Below are 25,036 nucleotides of genomic sequence, written 5' to 3'. Positions count from 1 at the left end.
ACAAGTTCGCATCGATTCTGAGGAAGTGTCAACAGCAGCGTTGACGAAACAATTTCACGGCTACTTGAAGCCCTCGGAAGGGGGTTGATTTGGAACGGCAACAAATCTGGGATGGTTTCTACGGTCCATTTGTTAATAGATTTAGCGGTTGTATTTAAATAGGTTTTATGATGGAAATTCATTATGTCTAGGTCAACGCATCCCTTAATTCCCACAGTGGGAAGTTGTGAAGATTGAAATGAGTGGTAATTGTTTGTTTTGCTTCCAAGCTTACCAATGGTTTGGTATTGGGTGGAAAATTGGTACAGTGGTTAGGTACATTTGGAACGATAAAACAGGGGCAAAATATTTGAATTCACCACGATAGAGTCATAAAATTGTCTTATTCAGTCAAATGCTTTCAGTTTTTGCGTACCAGTGTCATCAGCAAAATGAGGTAAAATCTATACAGGGTCTTTCACGAGGAACCTCACCCATATTTATACGGGTAACTACTGAACGTATTTTCATGAAATTCAGCACTTATAAGTATTTCACGATGCTGATGAAATCTAAAATATTTTCGAGGCATGAGCACCTCCGTTTTTTCCGGAAATGAAGTCAACTTCCGTTTTTCAAACTAGAACACCATTTTTTATTGCAGAAATAGATTCCTTAGAAAATTTCAAGTTATTTTGATGTAACATTTTTCAGTTTTGGTTGGAAAATTCTCTCTGAGCGGGAAAATTCGAAAAAAAAATCGAAAATAGAGCTCCGCTGAAACAAAAATAACTTCGAGGTTTTTGGATGGAAAATTTTCATTTTTGGGATTTTTCAAGATGTAAGATTGATGTATCCACTTCAAAAATCGAAATCGCGATTCATGATACAGGGGGTGGAAAAATCGCTTTCAAAGTTAGGGATGACAAAATCGTGAAAAATCAATTTTTTCAAATTAGAACCCCATTTTTTTATGGCAGATATTGAATCTACGTTAAAAAATAATGTGAGTGTATGCATCACACCCTTGCTCTAAAATGGATATTTTCTGAGTTATTCACAAAAAACTGTTTTTCGTCTTGAATTTTCAGCTATTTCTTTTCCCTTCAAGCCAAAAAGAAGAAATTTTCAGGAACTGTTATTTGAACCATGCTGTAGATTTTTCACGCCTTCTTGAAACCGACTTCAAGTTACTATTAGGAGAACCATGGCAAACTCTCGCAGTTATAACAAGAGAAGATGCTCAAAGTTTTGACCGTTAATTTCTAGACATTTATTTATACGTCTCAGGAATGCTTCGTTCGTTGCTCTTCTTATTTCATCGGGAGGAAGAGATCTGCAAAAGTGTTTAAAAACCAAACTGAGTTTCAAAACTATAAATCTAAAAATCTAAACAAACCTGAACGCATTTCTGACTCGTTCTATGCAGTCCTCTTTATCAGTCAGGGGAGTTGAGTAGACAATATTTTTTATCCTACCCCAAACGTAATAGTCTGAAGGAGTTAAATCGGGAGATCGTGGTGGCCAAAGATGTGGACTATTGTTCGCCAACCATCGATCTTCAAATAGCCTGTAGAGGATTTTTGACACATTGAGTGAATTGTGTGGAGGCGCGCCATTTTGTTGATACCATAAGTCGTTATGGTTCTGTACTAGCGGCTCAATTATTTGAGTCAGTATGTCAGAATATCTATCTCCTAAGGGAGAACATTCTTTAAATAATGCAAACATGTGTAGTGTTCTATCTTACCAGTTAAAGTCCCATCATAAATGTGAACATCGAGATTTGCATTATTTTTGATGGCGCAAAAAACATTGAAACTCCAGGTCTCTTGAAAGTTCCATTGTCTGAAGTGTTGGTTGTTCTCTTCATCCCAATAATGACTGTTATGCCTATTGAAAGAACCATTCTTTGTGAATTTAGATTCATCTGTCCAAATTATACAGTCCAAAAAGTCTCCATTCTCTTGAAATCGAATCATCATAGCTTCGCAAAACTCTGTTCTCCTGACGAAATCAGTTTGCTTCAAATGCTGTACCCTATTGAATTTATATGGGTGCATTTTATGTTTTTTTAATATTCTCCAAACACTCGATTGAGATAATCCCAGATCAATCTCGGCATCTTTGAGAGAATTTCGAGGATACACACGAAAATATGCAAGAACTGTAATTTCGTTGTTCTCATCTTCTACTACACTTTTTTCTCTGTGTATAGTTTTCTTAACGAAAGATCCGACATTTCTCAAGCTTGTCATGGTTCTGTTAATGGTATCTCTCGTTGGTCTGGGTCGGTCAGGAAACCTCTCAATGAACAGTCGAATCGTTCTATCTACAACTTTATTACATTCTCCATGAAGTAGAATGAGATTTAAATAATCTTCATTGGTAAAATTAGGCATAGTGATCGATTTTATAACTTAATACCAAATTAATAGTAAACACAAAATGCTACTGAATAAAGAGGAATTTGGCAGATGTAATTAATGATATCTATCATTAAAAAAAAAGAATGTAAAACATGGTAAGTTTTTGCATATGGTTCATAAGGAATTATTTATTTATCGCTGGAGAGAAAACCGATGGCCGATTAGTTGAAATAAAGAGCTATCCGATACAAATTCGAATCAAAATTCGCCATCTATTTAGGAACAACCTGTAACTTTTTTCTCTTGCATATTAGAGTTGTAAAATCTAAAACATGGTTTAAGTAACAGTTCCTGAAAATTTCATCTTTTTGGCGTGAAGGGAAAAGAAATAGCTGAAAAAAGACGAAAAACAGTTTTTTGTGAATAACTCAGAAAATATCCACTTTAGGGCAAGGGTGTGATGCATACACTCACATTATTTTTTAACGTAGATTCAATATCTGCCATAAAAAAGTGGGGTTCTAATTTGAAAAAATTGATTTTTCACGATTTTGTCATCCCTAACTTTGAAAGCGATTTTTTCACCCCCTGTATCATGAATCGCGATTTCGATTTTCAAAGTGGATACATCAATCTTACATCTTGAAAAATCCCAAAAATGAAAATTTCCCATCCAAAAACCTCGAAGTTATTCTTGTTGAGCAGGTGCTCTATTTTCGATTTTTTTTTCGAATTTTCCCGCTCAGAGAGAATTTTCCAACCAAAACTGAAAAATGTTACATCAAAATAACTTGAAATTTTCTAAGGAATCTATTTCTGCAATAAAAAAATGGTGTTCTAATTTGAAAAACGGAAGTTGACGTCATTTCCGGAAAAACCGGAGGTGCTCATGCCTTGAAAATATTTTAGATTTCATCAGCATCGTGAAATACTTATAAGTGCTGAATTTCATGAAAATACGTTCAGTAGTTTCCCGTATAAATATGGGTGAGGTTCTTCGTGAAAGTCCCTGTATATTTTACTGAAGCTCGTGTACTTTCTATACTAGCAAAAACCGCTTAATAATAATAATAATATTGCCATTATTGAGGAAAACCAAAAAAAATTAAAATAAGCTCAATCTCAAGTATTTACCACTTCAGTACATATACTCTTGATTGGTTTCCATCTTTTCTACCTCCAATGAAGAAATTATTTTTTTGTAAGAACGCAGTGGTCTGGACTGTTGACCATGTGATCTTCACTACTATTTATTATAAGAGTGAAAATCCGCGCATGTATTTGTTGGTTTGCTTGTTTGTTTGTTTGTTTGTTTGTATGTTTTTCTTCGCCGATTTCGTTGGGAGTGTACGTTTTGGTGTAAAATTCATTTCTATACAGGGTGTCTCAGGATAAATGGGAATAAATTCGGAAATAGGTTCAGTACCTCCGTCGAAGTTGAAGAGTTACGTTGCTTCAAATATGATGACTCAATGATGTATTTATTAAATTTTTTCAGGGGCATAGATCTGAATCAATTAAATCTTGCAGTGGTATTTTTCACTTAAAATTGAAAACCATTGAGTCCATAAATATCACCACCTTTTTGGGTCTCTCAATAGAAAGAAAATCTTTGTCATATTCTTCATTCACAAACTTTCTGATTGTGGAAACAATCAGCTAAAATATGAGTTGTTTAGATTAAGATGAAACGTATTATAAAATTACGGACATTGAATATGTTCGATATATTGTAGATTTTAGATTATCGGGGTTATTATTTGATTGAGTGGCCCTCAATTATTCTAAATAGCATACTCTGACTTCTCCCTTTCCTTTTTCAATCACTTTCGGCCAAAGATTATAGAGTAGAAAGATGGGAAACGGAGCGACTTAAGTGAGCCATTTGCAGTAAAATATGGAATTTTGTAAGATTTCAGGTGGCCCTTTTGATCAAAGAGGTTTTGAATGAAGTAGATATATTTCTCCATCAGTGTGTAGCGTAAGTATATAGTATACGGAGTGAATTCACACACTGGTTTTATTCTATTGTTTATTTCAGCGATCGATTTCGGCATATGCCATCATCAGTCTGGTCTGAAATGACGTTCACATTACATTTATGACATGAAATGAACGAGACATATAAAAGTCCTACCGTCATGAAATACAGGACAAGTTCCAGATTAAAGTTTGAAATTTGCAGAGCATTCACTAAAGTTGTTTGGATTGTATTATTAAAATTATTTCCAACATCTTTCGTGACAAATATTTGGGAGGATCGTGACACAGGTGAAACATAATGTATACATTAATTTTAAACAAGTACACAGAAACAATGCAGTTCGATAAATAGAATATGAATGTTTTACTTTTTTGACTTTATCTAAATGAACATTTTGAAGATATTATTAAAAGGAAATTCTTTGATGTCATTTATCAACTTTATGTCATCGTCATATTTCTAATTGTTCAATATTTCTAATTGTTCAATATTTCTAATTGTTCAATATTTCTAATTGTTCAAGGAGGGTTAAGCGATAGAAATGCTTCTCATAGTGTAGGATACTGAGTTTTTCAATTGATATCTTATGGTTATTATCTATGAGGTGGTTTCCCAATGCTGAAGCTGGTCTATTTTTTATATAGTCCATTCAAGAATGATCGACATCTCGGGTGACTATGAAAAATCGAATTTAAGTTGATAATAGCCAATAAGTTGAGATTTTGTGTTGCGGAATTCATGTTGGTATTGTGAATGAACATTGATCTATAGACCTATTATTATATGTGAATCTATGCACTTACCGACGGTTATTTGAATTTTGTACAGCTGTTTATGCTGTTAATATAATCGTATAAATCGGAAACATAATTATAATTGTGTCAATTTTGAATGCTGATTAATATACTGCAAATCTGAATATTTCTTATTTTCATATACCTACTTTTTTAGGTTATATTAATATATTCCAGTTCTGTGATTGAAAGTACGGAAATTTTTAAAGATCTTTTGTGACCAGATATTAAGCTGCGAATGGACTTTCAAGACCTACTAGGATGTCAATCATTCTCGCATAGACTATAATATGTTCTGAAAATCTTATATTTGCTGCTCGTGTAGTCATGCCTACATAGTAAACTGGACAATCTTCACACTCGATCCTATAGATTTCACTCTTTTGTTCTGTTTTTCTCTTAGGTTTGTTATTAATAAGGATATTTTCCATATTTTCTAAAGTAGTTTCTTTTTTCTTTGTAACAAAATAATCATATTTTTTTCAAATTGAACTGACATTATAGTTAAGACCACTACAAAAAGGGAAGGAAATATACTTGGGAACTATGCAGTGATGTGGGTAGATCTTTTTGTTAATGAGTTCTTTCTTCTTTTTCTGTTTTATTATATTATCTATCTATGTTCTAGGGTATTGATTGTTGAGGCCTATTGTGTAGATGTTTTTCATTTCTTTATTTTAATTTTCTTCTGAGAGGGGTATTTTGTTTAATCTATGGATAAGGAAGTTGAATGTAGCTTTTTTAATGTGTGGCGGTTGGTGTGATTAATAGGGGATATTCACGTCAGTATTTGTGGGTTTTCTATATATATCGAATGTGAAGTTGTATGTTTTTTCTAGATTTAGTTGAATTTTCAGGTCTAGGAAGTTGATGGTATTATTAGTGGCTTTCTCTACAGTGAATTTGATATTTAAACTATTAAAGTAAGTTCTGCTTCACTGCCAGACCAAATACAGAAGATATCGTTCACATACCTTCTCCAGAAGGTCACAAATTTACTCAGGGGTTGACTCATAATCTGTTGCTCTACGTAGTCCATATAAACTTCTGCCAGGATGCCGCTAAGTGAGGAGCCCATCGGTAGTCCTTTAAGCAAGATGTAAAGTTTGTCCCAAAAGATGAAGGAGTTTTGTTCTGTCGCTAATTTAATGAGAGATATTATGTTCTCGATATCCTCTACCTCTAGCTGGAAATGATTTTCTTGAGACAAATATAGGTGTCGAAAGATAGTAAGATGTATCTGGTGTCTTTGTTCAAGTTGACGGATTTTATCTCTTTTATCAGTTCTATTGAATTCCTGATGGAGTATTTAGATTTGATTCCCAGTTCTTTGACTAGAATATTATTTAGTATTCAAGAGATTTTATGTGCTGGTGAGTCGATAGCTGAAGTAATCGGACGTATATTTTTGTCTGGTTTAAGTGGTTTATGAAGTTTTATCATACTGTATAGAATAGGTGTTCGTGGATTTTTCTCTTTAATAGTGTGTATATTGATGCCATTCATAAGTTTTTGAAGAGTAGGTAATGTTTCAAAACAGGAGTGAGCTTCTTGCTATAGCTTGATATTGGGTTGTTGATGTTGTTTTCTTCGAAGAATTGTAAAGTTTCATCCATGTACATGTTCTTATTTAGGATCACTAAGCCGGCGTTTTTATCGGCTTTAGTAAGGTTTTGAATGTTTTGATACACGTACCGGCCGTAGCGCTTTTTCTTTATCTAGCTCCTTCTTATCGAATCAAATAATAAAATGGATTTTCCGAAATCAAGTTCCCTACTTCACTTAGGAAAATGGAATTATTAAAACTCGTAACATTTGACTCGGTCATTTATTGATTTTTATTTAAGATCCGTTAAGATCACAAAACAAAACTATACTTTTGTTTTGTCGCTCAGGATGTATGTTTTCTGGTTTCAACAAAGTCAATATTGAAATTCAATACAAGGAATAAAATTAGAATTTCGTGCCCCTCAATTATGAAACAGAAAACTGTTATTAAACTGTATTGACACTGCGTTTTCAGCGCCATCTCATTGTCAAACGTGTTTTAACTGACCAAAATGTAGTCGGTTTTTAGTACGAGAGAATGAGGCCGTTTTCTATTTTTTTGCTCTATGATCTTCGTTTTCGGCATTATGGCAATAATAATTGATATTAGTTGTTAAACTTCGTTATGACACGACACTTCATGAGTGCTCACCATACTCTTTTCTAGTTACAAAAACTTAAGAAATTTATTTCATGGCCAGCCTAGTGCTTGTATAAAAGTGAATGGAGTATAAACTTAAATACTACACAAATATGAACACATGTCATTTAAATTCCTGAAAAAACACAATCCCCTAAAATACTGTGGAGCCTCCTGGAACATGTATAGCATCGTCAAATGCATTGAGAATTCAAAGGTTTGTATGAAACGATTTCGATGGTGAGGTTATCATTAAGATAATTGAAAGAGAGTCAAGATTAACTTATTTAATGATCTATAGGGGAGACTAGGGAGCATTGATACATGGGGAGGCTTGATACAGGCTTATATCCGCGATCTGTAGCCGTTTTCAAAAGTATTATACTAGTGAACACTATTCTCTCTTCTTTGGCAGAGGGCATTGCGTGACGTTAATCTGTAAGGCTAACAGTAGTTTGTTTGTGAAATATTCAACGAAGAGTGTTTTGAGGTGAGAAATTGTAAGTTTTTACTCAAGTTACCTAAGGGTTTTATGATCATGTATTAATTCTTCGGCATAAACAAACATTTCACTGGGAAATATGCATAAAACTACTCAATTTACAGTTTTATTCGCTTTTCAAAATATATGGGTATAAGATGAAAACATAAATCACTTTAAAAATTGCTTTCAGGGAGGTTTGAGACATTTGTCGTGAGGAGGCCTTATACATGTATCATCTTCAAAAAATATTCCGTAGCTAGTTGGATAGGCCTACATGAAGGAGTCTTCACCATCCAACATATCAAAGGGATTTTTAAAAACCGTACAATCCCCATGTATTTAACGAGGCCGACTTTTCTTGTGTGGAAGTGACTAACTGACAATTTCCTGATTTTTCTACACCTATGGGACCAAAGCAAGCCAGTATTGCTGACCTACCTACTGAGCTGAATAATCCTCTCGATTACTCTCCCAGTACATCGTATCAATCCTCCCATATGTGGGGAGGCTTGAGACAGTTTGCATGTTTTTGTGTTCAACGTTCTGTACAGAATAAGATGTTTATGTTTTGCGACTTCTATAGTTATTTTGTTGAACGATTAATTGAAGAATTATATAATATAAGAAAAGTCCTGCTTCTTCATATAATTCAGTTTCCAGAATAAAAATTCCAAAAAACGTATCAACCCTCCCCAGTCTCCCCTACTCTTGTTGCAAATGATGCTGAGTTCCTGATAACAAGGAATTTAGTGTGTCAATTTTCAGTTATTGAAACCCACATATGATTGTCACACAAAAATCGAAGTAAAGGTCCTATTAAAGGATAATATATCTTCTTGGTGTTGTATGGAAATCCAAAATGTTGCCTTTTATATTTCAGGATATAAAACTCTAGAGCGGGTTTCATAAAACTTTGATTGTCTCATCAACGATTTGACAGTCATTCGATTTATAAAACGAAATAACTGAAACCTTTTCATTTCTGAATATACTGAAGAAATAGCAATTGAGAATAATTGAATGGACGTATGAACATCATAATTTGACGCGAGAATGATATTTTGAATGATCATGACTGCATTATCGATTGAAAACAAATTGACGTCTATTCGTCAACCAAGAGTTGATTCCCCGATCAAGCTTTATGAAACCTCCTTTTTATTCGCGTACGTAAAGAATAAACAGAGAGGTAACGTTTTTCGACACCTGAAGAAGCGGTTGATGTGTTCAGAATACATGGTTTGGAGATACCTCAAAAATAGATTTTCGAATATTTATTAATATTTGTTTTTATTCCGTTATTCCGAAATGTAAAAGGCAACCTTCGTATGCGTTAGGTATTTCTTAATATTTGGGTAAACTGTGAATAGAGAAAATTAAGGGATTAGATACTCTGCGAGTATGACAAAGTTAAAACGTAGCTCTTAGGCCCTAGCTTTACCACCACATTATTATCATTATTATTATTATACCGACATTATACTCTCTAGCGTTATTTTCGGTTTTGATTTTTTTTTAGGAACAACTTCCTAGCTGATTCTCGCAGCATCCAAAAAATAAATCGATAATGATAAATTTGGGATGCAACCACGAAATTTCATAAAAGAAGCACATAATATCAACTATCAATATGACAAGAATTTCAACTTGATGTGATATTTCAGTTTTATGATTTTTTTATGTGTACCTATAACATATGTATATTTTTTCCCATCATACTTAGATTTTTTTTAATGATTGCGACAGAATGGAAATGTCTAATATCTTTATCTCCTTTGATACCCCTTCCCGCCAATCATCAGACTGTCCCAGAGTATGCATGGTTCAAAAAAATCATATTTATCGAATAATATGAAAACTTTATCATTGAATCAAATAAACAATAGAATTCCCCCAGCAAAAAATTAAAAAAACATATAATGACCACCACGTGAGAAAAACAAATATTTCCTACCCACAATTCAAATAAAGCAGCTTAAGTGCAGTTCTAAATTGAATTAGTATCACACGTACGTTCACCACCAGAAAAACCAAACAGATAAATAATTCAAAACCTCCATCAAAACCGGAACCAATTCATTGCAAACAAATCCGTACGGCTTATCTTTCCGAACAATTGAACTTGGGGATAACAATTGACGGTGGGCTTAAGGTTAGCGTTCGCGGAAAATCATGTACGTATGTACCACAGCAGGGGCTGAGCGTGTGCTTCTATGTTAAAAAGCCAGGGGCGGAGGATCTCCAGAGGCGTAGGAAGGGGGGTGCGGAGGGGGCGGACCGCCCCGGGTGCCAGCCCTGTGGGAGTGACAAAAATGTATCTTAAGAGGCTTATATTTGATTAGAGCGTATTTTCCTAGCAAAGAATAACAAAGTACATCTAAGTCGGATCGATTTTAGATATAGTTTACGTACGATCGCTAAAATTGTGGGTGAAGTACAATTATCTATTAGGATAGATATCGTATAATGGCAAAGAGGAAGGTTAATCTTTGAAAATGGCTACTAAGCGAGGAGCGGAACAGTGGGCAAAGAGTACGATCGCGTCGAGAAGGAACTTGAAGTCAGGGCTGAATAGAGTAGGAGCAGCGAGTGTCCGGGTGGAGTGATTTATGACCCATTATGTTTCCACTGCGCCTGCCTCTTCCAGGAGTTTTATTTTGTCATTCATCCTCAGTGCGTCTGCGTCAGTACCTAAATTCGACTGCAATAGTACGCAAGCGCTGTTTACTCGTTTATTGTTTGTGCTTCTTTGTGGTGAACTAGACTAGCTGCCGTGGTGTACGTATAATCGTACAGAAATAAAATATTGAATCAGTGGTTCAGATTATTCTACCTCTTCGATCTGGCGGCTATTTAGGAATTTGGGTGAGTTTTGTTTTCCCATGCGTTTTGATAGTTCGAAATGTGAAAGGATGAGGAGCAGAGGTAGGTAATCTACATATGCACACTTTCGCAATTTAGTGAAGGTCGAGCTGTTGAGAAGTAGCAGGAGGACTGACAATTAAGGTGGAGTGCTCAGTATGAAGCTGTAAAGCCTGTATTCCAAAGTTCCGAGAAGATTGCCGATATAGCATTGAGGAACTTTGTGACCCTTCAGAAACTATCCACATTTGAAGAGCAGCTTAAACTTTATTAACTGCAGAATGTGATTTTTCATTCTTGCGCTATTTGAGTCTATGGAATAGTGCACTAGAAGAAAAAAGGCTTTTAAACTTCTCATTCTTATGAGGAAATTTTCGACACTTACCTATTCCTACAGTGTCGAAAAGTGCCTCATCAGAATGAGAAGTTTAATGGCCTTTTTGATTGAAAACAGGAAAATTCTTGTGGAAAAGGCAATGTAATTTGCGAAAGGTATATGTGACGAGATGGAAATTCCTACCGCCAAAAGAAGAACCTTCAGAAGAAGGAAATCTATGCCCGGAGAGAAAGATATCGGACGATCGATGTTAGGGTGCATTGACACGTTTCAACAAGAAATAAACACTCGTTGCCAAGGCATGGAAGTGATATCACTCAGGTGTGCTATCTTGCAGACCAAGAACTTGCTGAAGAGTTCAGAAACTGAATTGCTAGAATTAGTTGGCAGTTTAGTTTGGAGTTATGAATAAATGTCTTCAGAAGACATGTTGAAAGAAATCCCACGTCTGAGGAGGTTTTTAAAAGTGCGGCTAGCGTTCCTGAAGAAGAAGCTCTGAAGTGAAGTTCTTTGAGACTATTGCAGTTTAATGTCGAGTATGAGCTTTCAGATTCTGTTCCAAATTTAACGTTAGCCCTTGGGGTTTACCTTACATTATTAGTTTCTGAGTTTTTCCAAAATTAAGCTTATCCAAAGTTATCTCAGATCTACTATGAGCCAAGCTCGACTATCTTGCTTGGCTATTTAATCTAATGAGCATGGTGTAGCCAGTGGGATCGACTTTGATGAGATTATTTCTCAATTTGCAGAGAGCAAAGTTAAAAAAAAGAAGTTCTGAAAGAAAAGATGCTGATAATTTGTTGAATTTGTGCAAAAAAACAGATTTTTTATTGAAATATCATATTTTACGTGTTGCCCTTCACACACCTCTATTCCCATGTTTCAAACACTTCAAATAAAAACTCGTAATTTTGTTAACAAACAAAAAAGGCTCAACAATGTTATGTAATGTTGGGGGGCGACAAGTTGAAATTCCGCCCCGGGTGTCACAAGAGCTTGCTACGCCTCTGAGGATCTCGTGCGGTTTTACCTAAAGAACATAAATATTTATGTTTAATTTATAATTTTTTTCCATTCGTAAAGTGTATTCGAATTTCTGTGTTCATATTATATAGATTACCCAGTTATACTTTCTCCAATTTTATAATTAATAGTTTATACATTGTAGAAAGTATTTTGAAGAATATTGTTTCAGAATGAATATTTGAGCTCACAAAAAAATGAAGCAGCTTTGAAAAAACGTTCGCCTTCAACATTTTTTATAGGCTTACAAAAACCACTCAAATAGGGATGTTCAAAAATCCGTGAATACTTTTTAGATAAAAATGATAAGATGCAATCATTATAGGGCTTTCGTTTTTTTTTTTTTTCATTTTAAGACTTATTAGTTTTATTTAGTGTATGAACTCACACTAACAGCGGGTTTCATAAAACTTTGATTGTGCGATCAACGATTTGACAGTCACTTGATTTCTAAAACGAAATCACTCAAACCTTTTCATTGCTGAATATATTAAAGAACTAGCAATTGAGAATAATTCAATGGACGTATAAACATCTTAATTTGATACGAGAATGATATTATGAATGATCATGACTGAATTATCGATTGAATTCAAATTGACGTCTGGTGGTCAATCAAGCGTTGATTCCCTGATCAAGCTTTATGAAACCCGAGGTAAGTCTCCAAGAGATCCGACGACAGTTATTTGTATGAGAATATTGCCATTTTCCAACAAATATTCAACAATTTCTATTCTTTTCCACACAGATGTTACGCCCCTGTGTTTCAGTCCAGTGGTACACGTCCTGCATCCTTCGCGGGACTAGAGAATGGTCGTGGTTGCAAACTATGTTTGACACATGTAAGTGGGACCTCTCGTCGTTCACACGTGCCGCGTCATGTGCGTTCCTTCAAATCATAGCCATGAAAGATGATTTGTCAATCTCATCACATGCGTTACGCAGCTAACGTGTGCACTGAAAATGACACACCCACACGACACGACTAATTTTCGGGGAAAGTACCTACCATCACTTACGTTCCAAGCTATACAGGGCGAGTCCTCGACTTGAACATATATTTTAGCTGTAGAATCACGTTTCTCCTTTACCATTTTTCAGATCCGGCCTAGATATAAGAGCTTTCATAATGAGTTCTGCCACCCCTGAAAACCTGACTCTAAAGTTTTTCCAAGCATTAAATTATTAAATATACCCAAGTTTTCCATTCAATTTGACTAACGAAGCAAATTATAATATGAATAAATCAGATATCGATTGAAATTTATTCTGGGAAGATTCTGCATTTCTTAATAAACTTTTTAAGGTTTTCACTCCCAATCTCTGAAACAAAATCAATTAAAAATGAAATAAATGATTTGCTCCTGCGTAAACGTAAATTCTTGCACTAATTGGTCAGGTGCAAATCAACTAGAAAAAATTGTTGCCTGACAATGAACTGAAAATAAAGAACGTTCAAATTATTATTTTATGTTGTAACGTTCCGGAGTCTATATCATACTCCTTCATCAGACGAAAAATCAATTTTCGAAAATCTTCTGAATTGTATATTTTGTTTGACATTAATTGTCAATACATAGAAACAGAGACTGCATATAAACGTTGATTCATTTAATTTATTCCAATCACCAAGTAAGTGTCAAAAAAGGTATTATTAAAACACTTGATGATAGAGCTAATTTAATTTCATCTACACCCGAAATTAGAAATAGTGAAGTTGACTTCATTAAACATTTTCTTAGGGATAATCAATACCCGAAAAATTTTATTGAAAAAACAATATTAAATTTAGAGAGAAAAATGACTAACCAAAATCATAATAATGATCAGGAACAACCAACAAACCGTCAAGAACAACCAAATTTATTGAAAGTATTCCTAATTATAAAATTGTTTTTGTTTTTAGCAGCCCCTACTTAGAAACAGCCCTCTAAAGATGCCCCCTGAAAAGCAATTGTGAGCTTAGAAACCAGAAGGCTGACAGGAATGAAATTGAGCAAACATTCTATGGGAGCGACAAGGCAATACAAAAAATGTTTGGTGGTGACCCTTTATGTTAACATGATATCCGACCGACTACTAGATAAATTTGAGTTCGAGGATAATTCAAGTCGATACGACTCACGCTACGTACCTATCCGTTAATATTTTTTTTTTCAAAAACCGTTAATTTTAGCAAGAAATTACAACAGACCTTATTTGTTCAAAAAGGAACTAAGCAGGGCCGTCGCTATAGGGGGGGGAGGGGGGGGAGCGTCCCCCCCCGGAGCACATTCGAAAGGGCGCCAAATAGACCGCGCAGGCGCGAAATCATAACAAACTGCGTGCCCCGCCATCTAGTCGATTCATGGGAACTACAGTGGCGGCATTGTAAAGTCTCGTTGTCAGAGCGGTCAGCGGTGTGAACACATGAGTTTAACCATTTAGAAGCATTTAATCGTATTATGGATCCCTGCCAAAAAAAGCTCAAACCGTCTGGAGCGGAATTCAGAAAAAGGGCGCAGAAAAGGAAAATTGAGACGGAAAAAGCCGCAAATGTGACGGATACATGAATAAAATAAACATAACATAAAATTGAAAACTCTTTGAAACTCAGAAATTTGTCTAGAACACGCTGGGTTGCTAGAGCCCAAAGCATAAAGGCCGTCAATATTTCCTACGAAGAGATAGTTCAACTCCTCCAAGAAATTGCCGAAAATACTGACTTTGACAGCACCTCTAGAACAAAAAGTTCAGGATTGAGGAAGAAAATTTTGAATTTTGACTTCATTGTAACCCTTTATTTCATGAAAAATGTGATGTTCAAACTAAAAAATTTAATTGAATCTATCGAGACTCCCGAAATAAATGTGATCGATTGCAATAATATATTAGAATTACACATTCAAATATTGAAAACAATGAATGAAAATAGCTCATCTATCGATGATTTGATCGCCAGCGCAAAGCAGTTTGCTGAAAAATTCGACATCAATGTTGAAGAAGACTTTAAAAAATTTCATCGGCGTCGATTAGGACCCCAAAAATTCTATAGCAGAAATGAAAATGAGACAATTTTAGGTTTATATACATGTTATAGAAAAGAGTTCAAACAAGTATTAGACACGCTCATTAATAATTTATCATTGAACGTGATATCAGTAATAGAAACGTTAGATCCAATATTTAAAGTTTTCCATTTTCCGCTGAAATCACAAAATTTGAACCTGGAGTACTTAGAAGCATTGATCAATATGATTCCGCCAAAGCTAGATAGGCCAGACCCACAAGCATTACTTACCGAACTCATGATTTTATTTTCTGATTGCGAATCATGTAAATCATTAACTGAAGTAGCTGGTGTATTGGCAACGAAATATAAAATGTTAAAACTCGCCGATTACATTTTAAGATTTGTCGTAACCGCTGGTTATGGTACCAGTACTAACGAGAGAACGTTTAGTCAACTTAAGTTAGTAAAAAATGTTTTCAGAACAACAATGTCTGATCAGCGTCTGAACGATTTGCTTCTACTGAAATGCGAAAAAAAATCGCAGCAACTCTTTCTCTTGAGTCAATAGTGACTTCTTGGAGCCTATTAAAAGAACGAAGAATTAAAGTGTGATCTGAATAGCAATATTTATGAGAATATTTTCTTGTTTCGTTGATTAGTTTAATTAATCACAGATTTATTATCACACTTGTTACTTGAAATATTTGTGAGGTATTTTCATTTATACTCATGTTCATATATAATTAACTCTTTAAAAAACTGTAGGTACATATTTGTATTACATATCATAATACACCTTTTCCATATCCTTGTTTTTTTCGATATCCTGTGAATTTTTTTTAAAGAGGGGCGCCAAAATTCGAATTCCCCCCCCCCTCGGAAAAGCTCTTCGCTACGGCCCTGGAACTAAGCTATCAAAAATCAATCTTTCAATGGTATAATATGAATTTTTTTGTCTCCCATAGAATGTGCTCAATTTCATTTTTGTCAGTTTAATGGTTTCTAAGACTAAGAAGAAAATAAAGAATTGCTATTCAAGTGCCATCTTAAGAGGGCTGTATCTAAGCAGGGGCTGCTGAAAAAAATTATATGAGAAACCCACACTATTTTTTGACGAAGAAGCACCTCTTGAATTTTCTCGCAACTTTTCATTCACACTGTATAATATCATCTATATATAAATATCAATTACCTCCCCCTAGAAAAAAAAAACCTAGCGATTATTCAATTTATAAAATTTGTCTTTCAGACACAGTGACTTTTCTCAGACAATGGTAACATAGAAAAAAAATTGGCCAATTTGAACAGAATCTGGTAGAATACTGTATATAGTCCAGATAATAATTTCGTCACACTTATAAATACATTATTTTTAAACCCTCTTCGCATTGACGTAACCTGGCCACCCCATTCTAAGTACCCTTAATTGGTAAGCCACACTTCCATAAGTATTGTCAATATGCTTTGATTCTTTGTGCTGGCGGTTATCGCCTGAACATATTATAGCCCTAGTTTTGATGGGGACTGAAGGGAAGCTCGAAACCCCATGGGAACATAGCGGAAACGTATTATTATGTATTGTTACTTTTTGTTTGCTAACATCATTCGATGTGGGTGATAATTGTCATGTTACCATTTTTTCCTTTTAGGAATATGAGAACTGAACGAAGAGATTTCAAGGATTAATCTTCTAGGTATTTTATATTTTTTTTTTCTAATTCAAGCTGTAGGCACATAAAAATCATTTTACATATTTCCATTGTAATAGAAAATTAATTCCCACTAATAAATACCCTTTCTATTCCTGTGCGTTTTCCAGCAAAATTCTCGCATTTATTTCGGTTTAGAAAGTGTCATGTTTTTCACTAGTACAGTAAAGTAAATTTTTTTCCAGCAATTCGAGAAAATCAATTGTTTCCTGCCCTGGTGCTCAAAAGTGATAATTCATGAACTGAAATGAGTGAAGGAAAATGGTCACGAAAGTTTGTAGAAAATAGTTATTTTCCTATCAAGTGCGGAAAGTGATACTTGCCCGCTCGAAACTGCCGTTGCCCGAACGATGCGAAGCAGAGTTCTGGTAAGCATTTGAGTGCGGCAAGACACTTTCCGCAAGAGTTAGGAACAATATTTTTTCTACAAGCGCTCGAAATATATAAATATATCCATTTCACGAAAAATATCATATCTCATTTGATTAATTCCTATATAATGACAGACGTAATTCTGCATGTCGTTACCAAGGGCTTCTCATCGTTGACGTTTGGTGCATAGAGACATGATAGAATTTTATATACTCTATAATATTTGCGTGCGAGAAAAACTCCTGCTAATTCATTCCCGCATGCAAATGCGTGCGGGAAAGAAAAAGCAGGCGTTTTTCCCGCACCTTTTGGGAAAGTGACTCTTTGCAACTTGAAATGCGTGCGGGAAAAAGGTTGAACGCGCACGCTTGTAGAAAAATAATTTTCCCAATTCATGAGTGAAGGTCCCATGCTGTCACTTTCTTATTAAATCCTTCTACACAACACAAAATTTTGAAACCATAAAACGAATATACACAAGGTGTCTCGGAAGAAAAAGGTTTCATTTGCCTGAGAGCCTTCGTTTAGGATATACAGGCTGATACTCAGATTTTGAATAAGATTTCAAAGTTCCATAAACCTTGGACTCATCAACAGAATGGTTTCAAATTTTTCAGTTGTGTCTCGCATTTCGCCCCTAAACATTTTGAAAATTGAAAAAACTAGGACCGGAGTTGGAACACACTAAGGCATTTTTTTCATTTTTATTACCGTCGAAAAGCTACTCAACTATAAAATCCAAAAATTTTGCTTGACTCGGGCAACATTTTTATTTCTTTTTTTTCAATTGGCTTCCTTGTTATTTGATTCTATATTATGTAAAATATCGCTTATCACTTTATCCTTGATTTAGGTATTTAACAAAAATTATTCGGCAAATATTTTGTTTTTTCATTACCTAACAAACTAGCAAATTGGAGAACTCAAATAATTTTTTTTTCCAATGTTAACTTATTTGGAATTCTCAACTAAGGGTGACATCAATATTCGGATAGATTGTTGGGAACATTTATGTGATACCTTTGAGTATTCAACCCCCCTTTGAGATTTGAAAAATTAATGACTCTTATTTTTCACAAAGTTTTATGTGATACATAGAAATTAATTATTACCATTTCAGAGACATAAAGGAGAGTCGCTGTTTTTTAAATGGGACACCCCAAATTTTTCAATGCAGTTTGTTAGACGCAATATTGCCGTTACTGGTTTTCCAAAATGATTCTGAAAAATCCTCAAGAAATAAATAAACTTTTTCATCTGTTAAAAAAAAAAGTGATTTTCACCAGGATCAGTTTTTTCCCCCAATATTTCATTGCAATTTTTTTCTTATTGATTCAATAATAAACAGAACTTCAGCTTCCAGCTTCGTTGGAAAATTAATTATTTGAAATATGATTCACATGCAGTTGTTCTCAGCTTCCAACGACATTCAGTGAATTTCTAATCCATTCTTTTAAGTTACCTTGAGTAATTCAGTATTACTTTGATCCTGAAGAAGCTTTTGTGATCTGCTAAAAAACTCAAATTAATCGAAATCATGCAGGATGCAAGTCGAGACTCCATTATGTCAAACTTCGATAAGTGTTTCATTCATTAAATTCTCTTGATTCGAATTCTTGAACTCTTTTTCAATAAAGATACATTCTTAAAAATTCATCAGAATGTTTTCGAAACCTGAGAAGCGTATCTAGTTTATTTCAAATAATTGAATTTCTCAATGAAGCTGCTATAGAATAGGTTTTGTTTAGGTACTTTACGAGTAAAATAAATTCTAAAATCACAGTGATTTTGAATAAAGCGTGTAAATTCGATTGTGTTCATGTGGGTTAGTCAAAGAGTCTACAAAGCTTAACTGCAGCGAAATATCTGCACATGATAGCCTCTTTGAACTTCCCCAATGTTCCGTCAAAAACAGACTCCCTGACAAACCACTATCCATAATTTGCAAACACCAATCCGTCCGCCAATCGGCGATGCTCAACCGAAAGTAATTTCGTAGAGGCCTCTCATTGGTTGTCGAGTGGGTAGAACAGCCCCTAATCGATAAGTTCCAGGGTGAATAATGCTGGAAAATGGGCATTATATACATAGGTCACAAGATCTCTATTAGAAACTTTACCTTTTGCTGGAACGAAACTCCATGTGAACGGGATGGGAGTGTGTTCTTAAGTACATATACTTAATTATTCTTGTATAAATTGAATCCCTAGGGATATCAAGGTTTCATAATCAACGAATTGTTGGAACAGAACACGACTTATTCTAATAAGGAAAATTGTTTATTTGTGTTGTGGATAGTTAACCGTATGAAAGTGACGTTTTTCGATACAAGGTTTTATGTAGTTGGAAGCACAAATCGAAAAAAATACAGTTTGTGAAGAATAAAATGAGCTCTAGCAGAGGACAACTACCTGACTCCTCTTCATCTCCGTAAGTTATCTGAGTACCTACCTATTGTGTTGAAATTCATGTACTACTTCTTCTAAGGACAATATTTCTCGAGCAATTTCCAATCGTTGTATTATTCCAAAGGAGAACCACTGTGCCAATAATTTCTCAATATCTTCGATCCTTACTTCACCGCATTCAAGTTGAAATATTAGGTAATTTTCTGAAAATTCATCACTTCAACTTTTTCTCATCATACGATGAAAATACATACTCCCAATATCGGCAATTTTCCTGTAGGAATTACATCAACATTGCTTCTTGCGTTTGCCAGAAAATATCACATTTCATTTATTCAACCATGGAAATTCTCTATTTCACTGTATAGATAATCCACTCACGAAGATAAATTTTAAGATTCAAAGAAACTTGCTCCAAATCCAATGTTTGTCAGAATCACACGTCAAGGATAAGCGTCGATGAAAATTAGCTCTATTGAAGGTGCTGAACTGATTCAAATGAAATACAGTATAATTTCATTCGTTTTCTGCAACATTTTGTCTGACCAAGCCTGAAAATTTCCTGTTGAAACAATTGAAAATTTGATTTCTTTTGTAATTAATTTAATTTGTAATTATAGGGCCATAATTCAATAGTGAAAATGGGGTTTTCTTCCGAGATTTTCCTAGATATTGCATTAGACTCCAAACGGAGCACCTACTTGCGAAACTCTTGAGGAAAAAATTAATATATGTATATATGCGAAAATCTATTTCTTAGGCCCAGTTCCAAGGTTCATTAAGATTTAATGCCCCATTAAAATTCCAAACTGTCATGAATGAAATTTTAATGGAGCATTAAATTTTGAGGGACTTTCCTGTATTAGTGGCAAAAAGCTTCTGGCTTCTGGTCTCTGACTACCTCCGTCACAATACTTACCACCGGGCAAACCGGGCACCCGCCGGGACGGCACATTCTAGGGGCGGCAAATCAGTTGATAAAACGGTACCAATTTTTTTTTCTTCAAAAGCGAAAATACGAACATTATTTATTATTAGAGTGAAATCGAAAAGGCGGTTTTTGCGCTTAGTCTCCAAACAATTCACATATATGTTCTTCTCAAAGTACCGAATAAAAATGCATATTAACCAGAAACAAGGGGAATACTGCCAGATGGAAAACGATCAAAGATGCCGCATTATACTCATAAATAACTATCAAAGTCAGCCTGTAAATATCTCCACCGCAGCGGCCACTTACTGTCTACCTTTCTTGCTCTTGAGCAAGTCGGTCACTTTGATAAACGTCACAGGCTGCATAGTTTTTGGGACTGCTTCCAAGATAATTCAGGAATTATTTTATATTCTGCTTACCAATCTGAATTCGAAATGTTAAATTTCTGGGAGGAATTTAAAATATTTGAGGAGCAAGAGTAGGTACCTATCAAACCTTTACAATAGTATATCGTGTTTATACGAATTGAGACTGTTGTTAATTTTCAAATATCTCTTTATCTATGTAGTTTAGAATTTCAATTGCATCATATTGAAGGTCAGTTCTATATCTGTATTTTTCAAACGATCCACTGTATATATTTTACCGTATTATGCCGGCGCCGGCGTGAATATTAGATGTATAACCCACTCTCTTGTATTCTTTTTTTTCCTTATCTTTTTTTTAGATTCAACATTTACTAAGGCATACCAATTTATAAAAAAGACTTATCACTGAATACCTACATTTTGAATATGCTATACGTTATTCCATAAAGAATGATGTACTTAAACTCATTATAGGCCCAGCAAGGTGGCAAAATAACCGTGGTGATGTTAGCTCCCGGCCGGCCAGCTCCAAAACGACTATTCCACCACGGTCAATACCGTGTCTACCGTATCGATGCTGCAATCGATTAATTTTTTCCCCCATTTAGAATAGGATGCTGAACGAATGATTAAATATAAGCAGAGAAGGATGAACCGATTTCAAATTATGTTTTTCTCTTCTTCTATTCGCAATATTTGAACTCCAAGGATCAAAATAATCCATTATATTGTCTATAACGAAGCGCATGTTTCTCTGTCAGTTTGAAATGGCCGGCCAAGAAAATTGATAAAAAGGGTGTATAGAGGAATGTTTCAGATGTACTAGGAAAAATTTTCGTTTCATTCTGACACTTCTAGACCCCCAGCTCCAAGAATCGAAACGAACGTATATTCTGTCTATCACGGAACGGATGTTCCCCATTTTTTTTCTATAGTTTGAAATGGCCGGCCAAGAAAATTGATATAAAAGGTGTATAGAGGAATATTTCAGATGTACTAGGAAAAATTTTCGTTTCATTCTGACACTTCTAGACCCCCAGCTCCAAGAATCGAAACGAACGTATATTCTGTCTATCACGGAACGGATGTTCCCCATTTTTTTCGATAGTTTAAAATGGCCGGCCAAGAAAATTGATATAAAGGGTGTATAGAGGAATGTTTCAGATGTACTAGGAAAAATTTTCGTTTCATTCTGACACTTCTAGACCCCCAGCTCCAAAAATCGAAACGAACGTATATTCTGTCTATCACGGAACGGATGTTCCCCATTTTTTTTCTATAGTTTAAAATGGCCGGCCAAGAAAATTGATATGAAAGGTGTATAGAGGAATTTTTCAGATATACTAGGAAAAATTTTCGTTTCATTCTGACACTTCTAGACCCCCAGCTCCAAGAATCGAAACGAACGTATATTCTGTCTATCACGGAACGGATGTTCCCCATTTTTTTCGATAGTTTAAAATGGCCGGCCAAGAAAATTGATATAAAGGGTGTATAGAGGAATGTTTCAGATGTACTAGGAAAAATTTTCGTTTCATTCTGACACTTCTAGACCCCCAGCTCCAAGAATCGAAACGAACGTATATTCTGTCTATCACGGAACGGATGTTCCCCATTTTTTTTCTATAGTTTAAAATGGCCGGCCAAGAAAATTGATATGAAAGGTGTATAGAGGAATATTTCAGATGTACTAGGAAAAATTTTCGTTTCATTCTGACACTTCTAGACCCCCAGCTCCAAGAATCGAAACGAACCTATATTCTGTCTATCACGGAACGGATGTTCCCCATTTTTTTCGATAGTTTAAAATGGCCGGCCCAGAAAATGGATAAAAAGGGTGTATAGAGGAATGTTTCAGATGTACTAGGAAAAATTTTCGTTTAATTCTGACACTTCTAGACCCCCAGCTCCAAGAATCGAAACGAACGTATATTCTGTCTATCACGGAACGGATGTTCCCCATTTTTTTTCTATAGTTTAAAATGGCCGGCCAAGAAAATTGATATGAAAGGTGTATAGAGGAATATTTCAGATGTACTAGGAAAAATTTTCGTTTCATTCTGACACTTCTAGACCCCCAGCTCCAAGAATCGAAACGAACGTATATTCTGTCTATCACGGAACGGATGTTTCCCATTTTTTTCGATAGTTTAAAATGGCCGGCCAAGAAAATTGATATAAAGGGTGTATAGAGGAATGTTTCAGATGTACTAGGAAAAATTTTCGTTTCATTCTGACACTTCTAGACCCCCAGCTCCAAGAATCGAAACGAACGTATATTCTGTCTATCACGGAACGGATGTTCCCCATTTTTTTCGATAGTTTAAAATGGCCGGCCAAGAAAATTGATATAAAGGGTGTATAGAGGAATGTTTCAGATGTACTAGGAAAAATTTTCGTGTCATTCTGACACTTCTAGACCCCCAGCTCCAAAAATCGAAACGAACGTATATTCTGTCTATCACGGAACGGATGTTCCCCATTTTTTTCGATAGTTTAAAATGGCCGGCCAAGAAAATTGATATAAAGGGTGTATAGAGGAATGTTTCAGATGTACTAGGAAAAATTTTCGTTTCATTCTGACACTTCTAGACCCCCAGCTCCAAGAATCGAAACGAACGTATATTCTGTCTATCACGGAACGGATGTTCCCCATTTTTTTTCTATAGTTTAAAATGGCCGGCCAAGAAAATTGATATGAAAGGTGTATAGAGGAATATTTCAGATGTACTAGGAAAAATTTTCGTTTCATTCTGACACTTCTAGACCCCCAGCTCCAAGAATCGAAACGAACCTATATTCTGTCTATCACGGAACGAATGTTCCCCATTTTTTTCGATAGTTTAAAATGGCCGGCCAAGAAAATTTATATAAAGGGTGTATAGAGGAATGTTTCAGATGTACTAGGAAAAATTTTCGTTTCATTCTGACACTTCTAGACCCCCAGCTCCAAGAATCGAAACGAACGTATATTCTGTCTATCACGGAACGGATGTTCCCCATTTTTTTTCTATAGTTTAAAATGGCCGGCCAAGAAAATTGATATGAAAGGTGTATAGAGGAATATTTCAGATGTACTAGGAAAAATTTTCGTTTCATTCTGACACTTCTAGACCCCCAGCTCCAAGAATCGAAACGAACCTATATTCTGTCTATCACGGAACGGATGTTCCCCATTTTTCTCGATAGTTTAAAATGGCCGGCCAAGAAAATTGATAAAAAGGGTGTATAGAGGAATGTTTCAGATGTACTAGGAAAAATTTTCGTTTAATTCTGACACTTCTAGACCCCCAGCTCCAAGAATCGAAACGAACGTATATTCTGTCTATCACGGAACGGATGTTCCCCATTTTTTTTCTATAGTTTAAAATGGCCGGCCAAGAAAATTGATATAAAAGGTGTATAGAGGAATATTTCAGATGTACTAGGAAAAATTTTCGTTTCATTCTGACACTTCTAGACCCCCAGCTCCAAGAATCGAAACGAACGTATATTCTGTCTATCACGGAACGAATGTTTCCCATTTTTTTCGATAGTTTAAAATGGCCGGCCAAGAAAATTGATATAAAGGGTGTATAGAGGAATGTTTCAGATGTACTAGGAAAAATTTTCGTTTCATTCTGACACTTCTAGACCCCCAGCTCCAAGAATCGAAACGAACGTATATTCTGTCTATCACGGAACGGATGTTACCCATTTTTTTTCGATAGTTTAAAATAGCCAGCCAAGAAAATTGATATAAAAGGTTTATAGAGGAATGTTTCAAATGTACTAGGAAAAATTTTCGTTTCATTCTGACACTTCTAGACCCTCAGCTCCAATATACGTTCTTTTCGATTCTTGGAGCTGGGGGTCTAGAAGTGTCAGAATGAAACGAAAATTTTTCCTAGTACATCTGAAATATTCCTCTATACACCTTTCATATCAATTTTCTTGGCCGGCCATTTAAAACTATAGAAAAAAAATGGGGAACATCCGTTCCGTGATAGACAGAATATACGTTCGTTTCGATTTTTGGAGCTGGGGGTCTAGAAGTGTCAGAATGAAACGAAAATTTTTCCTAGTACATCTGAAACATTCCTCTATACACCCTTTATATCAATTTTCTTGGCCGGCCATTTTAAACTATCGAAAAAAATGGGGAACATCCGTTCCGTGATAGACAGAATATACGTTCGTTTCGATTCTTGGAGCTGGGGGTCTAGAAGTGTCAGAATGAAACGAAAATTTTTC

The 25,036-nt window shown here is 35.2% G+C and overlaps 1 protein-coding gene across 5 annotated transcripts in view; it reads left to right on the top strand.

Annotated features, from left to right (window-relative positions):
• The first annotated feature begins 16,679 nt into the window (after positions 1–16,679).
• LOC123312419 (helix-loop-helix protein 13) overlaps positions 16,680–25,036 on the top strand; it is a 30,995-nt gene continuing 22,638 nt past the window's right edge. For 4 of the 5 annotated variants that reach the window (XM_044896837.1, XM_044896836.1, XM_044896835.1 and 1 more), the window contains exon 1: positions 19,321–19,523. In XM_044896837.1, coding sequence (XP_044752772.1) covers positions 19,480–19,523 — 44 coding nt within the window. In that variant the 5' untranslated portion in view covers positions 19,321–19,479. Of the gene's footprint in view, positions 16,707–19,320; positions 19,524–25,036 lie in introns of those variants that run through there. The other variant, XM_044896838.1, reaches the window with a different exon arrangement.

The sequence above is a fragment of the Coccinella septempunctata genome, chromosome 4 (genome assembly GCF_907165205.1).
Source record: "Coccinella septempunctata chromosome 4, icCocSept1.1, whole genome shotgun sequence".
In the NCBI taxonomy this organism is placed as follows: domain Eukaryota; kingdom Metazoa; phylum Arthropoda; class Insecta; order Coleoptera; family Coccinellidae; genus Coccinella; species Coccinella septempunctata.
This window is presented reverse-complemented; position numbering and strand designations above follow the sequence as displayed.